Source organism: Exophiala spinifera (assembly GCF_000836115.1).
Source record: "Exophiala spinifera strain CBS 89968 unplaced genomic scaffold supercont1.19, whole genome shotgun sequence".
NCBI classification, from domain to species: Eukaryota; Fungi; Ascomycota; class Eurotiomycetes; order Chaetothyriales; family Herpotrichiellaceae; genus Exophiala; species Exophiala spinifera.
Window position 1 is genome coordinate 1 of NW_015622531.1, and position 6635 is coordinate 6635.

The following is a 6635-nucleotide window of genomic DNA, read 5'->3' on the forward strand; positions in this document are numbered from 1 at the left end:
ACAATAGATTTTGGTATCCGACTATAGACTCTCGAGTTGAGACGCTTGTTTGTATAGAAGAGATCGGGTCAGTCGATAGTCTTGGTAGAGATACTTCCTCTGTGGATGGTGTATCGCTGGACGAAGAGAAATAATTTGTCAGTAGTCGCTGTGTATAGACCGGCACCGAGGATGAACTTTGACTTTGAAGTGCTTCTCTAGAAACTAGCTTCTGTCTAGATCGTCGAGATTTAGATACTTTCGGCATGACAACTTTGTCTTAACCCTAAGAAAAACAGATATCAAAGATAGGGTAGACAAAAAATAAAAGAGAGTTAAGAGACCAGGACTTAGCGTCAAGACTATATATTATCGCTAGAAACACTCTAAAAATAGGGGTAAGAAATCCCTGGTCATAGGGTAAATTAACCCGATATGTTAAAATTAATAGATATCGACTGATGACTATTCTTCTTTTCTCTAGTTAATCTTCGTTATTTTAGAAAGAAGTCTATCTAAATCTCAATATCTTCCATATATCTTTCTATTATAAGCGTACCTTGAAGTAGACACTCTCGAGACAATAGTTATGGAGAGCACGCACCAAAAAGACTTGATCCAAGAATTTTTCTTCTCCTTATACTTAGAGTCTTTTAATTTGGGCATACCTTAAGACTAAAATACCTTACCTTGGATTGCGTTATTACTATATCTATTTTATAATACCGTTTTTACCACTGTTGAAGAAGACAGTATAACACTAAACCGATCATGATTTCGTCATATAGTTCATGACCAAATATACATTCTTTAAGTAAAGACACAGTAGAGATAAATAGATTGTCTACTAGCTAAGATTCTTTTCTAGATATAACCGATCATCTCAGAAGCCTTTACTAGCTGATCGAGATCTCGATAACCATGGTCTTCCGATGGTGTAATGCCGGTCTTGATTCTGGTCTGTGTGTTGCCTTTAATGCTGTCAAGCTTGACTGCTTTCGATAAAGAGTTCCGCTCGCGCTCAGGATGGTCGACTCTTGTCGTGTCGGGCACGGTCTTTGATACTGTGAGGCTGGACACAGAGAGACATCGAGAATCGGGACGTCCAATCTCGGCTCGAGATGTCGTGACAGACGGCGTGGTGGTAACTGCTGAGGGCGGAGAATATCTTTTACGCTTGCGACGATCGGCTCTTGTCCTATCGGGTTCGTTCTCGAGCGACGTGAGGGTGGATATCGAGGGCTGCTGAGCAGGGTAGTGTTCGTGCTCGGTTGCAATGTCGGACGCCCGAGGTGGAGAGCGCTGTTTACGCTTGGAATGGCCGACCTTGGTTGTATTAGGTCCGTTATTCGACGACATGAGACCACGCGTGGCGACATGTCGAGAATCGTGGTGTGCAGTCTCCGCTTCAGGTGTTAAGTTCGATCGATATTTGTTGAGTTTCCCTTTGGACCTCGTAGTCTCAGAGAATACAGTATTCACAGGAGAAGACGTATTCTCACGAGATCTCGGAATGCCGGTGTCATGGCTAGATGTACGATCTGAATTTTCGTTCTGTCGTGAGATGTTCTGATTCACAGTCGCAGTGTCGACGGTGGTGGGTGAGGGCGGGCGAGACACATCGTTAGACATTCGTTCCACGAAATCCTCAATCATGTTGAAGAGTGGCGATAGATTGTCAGCCCTGTTCACCGAAGAAGAGATATTTTGCTCCGATATTTGGTTTGGGCTCTCGAGCACTATTGTGTCCGTTGGTGACGAGTAGACGGTATCGGGCCTTTTCCCTGCACGACCACGACCGCGACTGCCGCCACGGCCACGGCCACGCCCATATCTGCGATCACGCCCATATCCACGTCCACGACCGCGTGTAGAGTTACCACGCTCATGGTCATCGGTTTTGGAGGTAGTGTCTTTCATATTATCGCGTGTCGAGGTACTCTGTCTCTTGTTATCATCATCTTCCAAGGGTGCGGCTACGTCGCCCGGCACATGAGTCTGTTCGTCTAAGGGTATGTCGGTATGGCGCGAGATTGAGTGTTCGTACGATAGACTCTCATTATTGACTTCCCGCTCTCTTGCGAGGGAGGGTCTTGGGCGTATCGGAGAACGATTTGAAGTGTGGGAGGGCATAAGATGCTCGACAGAAGGCTCGGGGGTTACAGTCGGTAATGTTGTCGGGACGGTCAGAGGGCATTCGAGGCGAAGAGGGGTTCCATAAAGAACTATAACCCAAAAAATGAGTCTGTCGAAAGAGTATACCGGTCTTATGACACTGACCTTCGAACACAATGGCTTGGATCGCGGCACCACTCGGTTCGTATTCTAGACCTTGTCGCAAGACATGGCGTAGAGTGTCTTCGAGCGACAATGGAAACTATTTTCCGGTTAGAGAGTACGGCATGTCAAGTAAGAAGATCTTACCATGCGCCGTGACATCGTGAGAGATACAGGAGATTCAATCCGTGGTCCGGTGGTCGTGGTTGTGGTCCGTCCGTAGATAAAGATGGAATAATGTTGAAGAATTGAGAGGATTTCAAAGTAGGAAGGTAACGCGGGGTAACAGGGTTTACCGTAAACTACACATTTTGAGATGATGGAAATTCAATCACACAAAGTCTTCTCAATATCTTACTATTGTAATACTCAGGTTGGTTACTTTCTATAGTAAGTGATGGCGAAAAGTCAACACCAAGATATAATTACGGTTTTGATATATATCGAACGGTATATATTTTCTATCTGTATCTGCGTACGGCGTTTTCTATATACCGTCTATATACAGAGAAGTAGATATCTTATAGTCGGTCTACCGAGCTTATTATATATACTAACCCAAAACTTACCTACATCGAAAGGTTTTCTCGGGGTTATATGTCGTGTGTAACGCTCGTGAAGCGCGAAAAGTAAGGAGAAAAGAACGAATCTAACTCTAGGCGTTTCCAACCCCTTAGCCTCCTGAGATCACTCTTAGCCTGTACCTCCCCTGGAATCCATGTAATAATAAACAAGGGAGCTTGTCAGCGTTTGACACTTTATCTCTCGAGACTTGGTCTGCCGCCCACCAAGCTACTACACGGTCACTGTGTCAATATGGAGTCCATACCTGACTCTCTTCGCCAAGTATATTTGCCTCGACACGTCGGTGTAAATTACACTAATATGTCCACCGAATGTAGGAAATATGTCGAGTCTGCAGGATCCTCGCCGATCAGAAAGACGGTCGAGTAACGCTGACTCGCGTTGTCTTGGAGGGTAAGTAGACTGTATTTATCATCGGGTACCAGGGTATACTAAAGATTGCTCCTCAGAAATCTACGGCTCTGATTCCAATGTTTCCATCACCGCAAACCGATCTTCACCAGATGCGGTCGAGGAACGCGAGACGGTGTCTTCTCCTCACTATATACCCCTCGAGAACGAGAGAGAGGCAAGAGACTGTCGAGTCACCACCGGCGAGAGACAGAAGGATACACAAGAGAAGGTACTTGAACGCAATCAAGTTGCACGTTCGGACTATATTCAGTACCGCGAGGAGGTGCCGCTGAAGATACGTAAGGTCGACGGGACGATCTACACATCCGGTCGTCTTCACTCTCGCGCCGAGAGTGTCGAACTTCCTAAGCAAATGCAGAAGAATAGATTTTGCCGGCCTACCGGGTTGACTCGATCGACTCGTCGCCGTAAGGAACAGAAATAGGGAGAGTATAATCTTGATGTCTAGGTCGACGGACAGTATAATTAGTGACGGCTTTTTCGGTTTGATATATATCTTCAGTTCAACAATCGTCACTTCAACAATCGTCACTTCAGCAATCGTCGCTCTCTTCAACCCCTTCCCGTCCCAACTGAACCATTTTCCGAGTCTGCTCAACACCCTCGTTACAGTGGTCGATATTCACCACGGTGAGCCTACCGCCAAATCTTTCTTCATATAGTCCATGCTAAAATCAAGTAGTGTGTAGCGTTGAATTTCGTCATAGAGTCCATGCTAAAATCCAGTAGTTCGTAGCGTTGAATTTCGTCATGTAGTCAATGCCAAAATCAATATGTTTTCTTACACATGGTGATATGGGTAGATAATGTCTGTCCATCCATCGTGGTATTTAAGGAAGTGTCTCCAAAACACATACCAATATCGTCTCTTGAGTGCTGATCGTGTGGAATAATATGTTTACAAGGTAAACTGTAGGATGCGGAGAATTTGATTCGATCGCTGGGAGATGGTTACTATCCGAGTGTACGTAAAGCCGCCTGAATCGACCCGACCTCAATCTAATAGCCTCGATATGCTTCCGTGTCTCTAACTCTACAGAATAAAGTTGCCTGCCTGATTTCTCGCTCTTTGGCGTCGCCGAGCCAGGTCACCCCAAGTCATGATCACATCGTCTGTTGTATCACCATCGGCATCATCATCGGCCATCCTACCGAAGAAAGCTGTCGGCCTGGCTTCGCGCCCTTCAGCATTGCCGAGCCGGGTCGGCCTAAGTCATGGTCACATCGTCTGTTGCATCACCATCGGCATCACCATCGGCATCACCATCGGCATCATCACCGGGTTCATTCTCAGCTGTGGCGGCGTCCTCCAATATCTCAAGCATGGAACAGTCACGAAGCCTCCTCACACGAGATCTCTTCAATGTCGACTTGACCGTTTCGCCACGACGGATAGGTTCGAGTACACCTTCATCCAGCAACTGGCAGATGGTGGCCATGGGTTCCGTTCCCATGACTTCGGACAAGGTCGCCACGACGGCTGCCACCTTGGTGATTCCGATCTTTCCCTAACTGTGGCGGCGTTAGATGATATATACGTAAACATAAGAGGGTCCGCATCAAACTCACAAGAATCGAAAGTTGGGAGGCATCAGCAGGATCATTCCATTGTCCCATGGTTCGCAAAAGGTGGACACAATCTGCGCCTCTTGTAGCTTGTTGCTAATGGCATGATGGCTTTGGAGCCCCAAAGTCGTGCTGATGAACTCTCTGACCAGGCTCTTCCAGCCCCGACCAGGCTCTTCCAGCCCCGACCCCGGGAGGTCTTCAGACCCGCATTCTCCAGCATTCGTCTCGCCTTGGTGTTGCGTCCTTTGTCGAGGGTCGTGATTAGGTTGTTATACAGTGTCAGTATGTCTAGGAGGGCGACATTGCCTAGGATTGCACGATGAAAGCTGTTGGTCTTGACATCAGCAGCCTCGGCTTTGGCCCATGCAGCGAACAACGCGCGAAGGACCCGAGGCATTTTGGCGTCGTTGGCAGCCTGGATGGCGCGCTCGACCACATTGGGGTCACCACCACCACTCGGGTGGCTGACGTGTTCGATGAGCTGGGCTAGTCGCACAAGAGCCGGCTGGCCGAACATGTCGGTGAAGATGTAGTTTGCGATCTGTTGACACTCCCGTATGTCTATCTTCGCCGCGGCGAGACCTTTGCGGCTGATGACATCGCCGTTCGAGTTGACGAGACGGCGGCCCTTGGAGATCCTGATAGCTTGAAGTTTTTGAACGAACCGGTCGCGTAGATCATTCATTGCGGCGAAGGACAGGTCGGGGGAGAGTGTAACCGTGATGGCTTGAAGGGCGATCTCGGACTCCTCGTCGTCATTATAGCCATCTTTGCCAGAGCCGGTCTTGCGTTTGCCGAGAGCAATCACGTCCTCGTCATCATCTTCGTCCTTCGCAGCTCCTTCATCGTCGGCGCCGAAGTTACTGTCGTCATCGGAAGTCATGCCTTGCTCGAGGGCAATGTCGTGGCGGTCGGCGGTGACCTGCAGCCAGCGCGAGAAGGCGGTGAGAAAGTCTTCCTTTTCCTCGTAGGTCAAGTTAGGCTTGTTGAGTGTGGACGAGAGTGTCACCATCACCTAGGACGACAGGTCAGACTACTGGGTCAACATATTTGGTCGACAGAAGGACTTTACCTCTCCGATGGTATCCAGCTCCGGTTTCTTCAACGGCGTGCTGGGTGCGATGAAGGTCACACCCGCGGGAGTGTCGACCATCTTGGCTCGAAGCAGGACGTGTAGAGGAAGAGAGAGATGAGGGGACTGAAGATGAATCAATGGGATTCGGATCTTTGGGTGGTAAGTGCGTGGTGTTCAGAATGAAGAAAGGTGCGAAGTCAGGTTGTTTTGTTTATTTTGTAATTTGGCGGGTGCTGATTTCGGCATGCGTCACATGACGAAAGATCTGTGCCAAGACCGCTCCTTCGCGGCGGACGCATTTGCGTATATTGGCGCGACCACCCGCCAAGACCAACACTGGGCGGTAAACCCGGTGATTTGGTGATATCTCTCATGACAAAATCACAACGTACAGATAACTTACCTATCGATCTACGCAGTGACACACATACCAACACACACAGACATTGAATCGATTGAGATACGGCCACTCCGGCCTTGGTTCGACGCCATGATACTTACTGCATCGCTCGGTGCGGTGTACTGGGTAGCACATCATCTTAAAGAGTAAGTTTAGTGTGCTGTCGACACTCTCAACATTCAAAAGATATTGATCTGAACCACAGGGCGACCGAACTCCAAATCGTCGATCAAGATATTGAGGATAATGAGGAGGCACTCCGAGATATCTGCGTCAAAGCCGACCTCTCCCTTGAACAACTGGAAAAGTACGGCCGTGAGGTGAAGAGACGAGGCT

The 6635-nt window shown here is 48.3% G+C and overlaps 3 protein-coding genes across 3 annotated transcripts; all 3 read right to left on the reverse strand.

Annotated features, from left to right (window-relative positions):
* Window positions 1-843: 843 nt before the first annotated feature.
* On the reverse strand, window positions 844-2418 carry PV08_12098 (uncharacterized protein; the record flags this gene model as incomplete). The annotated part of the gene is made up of 3 exons (XM_016386405.1): window positions 844-2204; window positions 2260-2356; window positions 2404-2418. The coding sequence occupies 3 exons, from the start codon at window positions 2416-2418 to the stop codon at window positions 844-846; spliced, it is 1473 nt and encodes a 490-aa protein (XP_016229865.1).
* Window positions 2419-4463: 2045 nt separating this feature from the next.
* Window positions 4464-4709, reverse strand: PV08_12099 (uncharacterized protein; the record flags this gene model as incomplete). Its single annotated transcript, XM_016386406.1, has 1 exon — window positions 4464-4709. One exon carries the CDS (start codon window positions 4707-4709, stop codon window positions 4464-4466), a length of 246 nt encoding a protein of 81 aa, XP_016229866.1.
* Window positions 4710-4855: 146 nt separating this feature from the next.
* On the reverse strand, window positions 4856-5977 carry PV08_12100 (uncharacterized protein; the record flags this gene model as incomplete). Its single annotated transcript, XM_016386407.1, has 2 exons — window positions 4856-5839; window positions 5897-5977. 2 exons carry the CDS (start codon window positions 5975-5977, stop codon window positions 4856-4858), a joined length of 1065 nt encoding a protein of 354 aa, XP_016229867.1.
* Window positions 5978-6635: the final 658 nt, after the last annotated feature.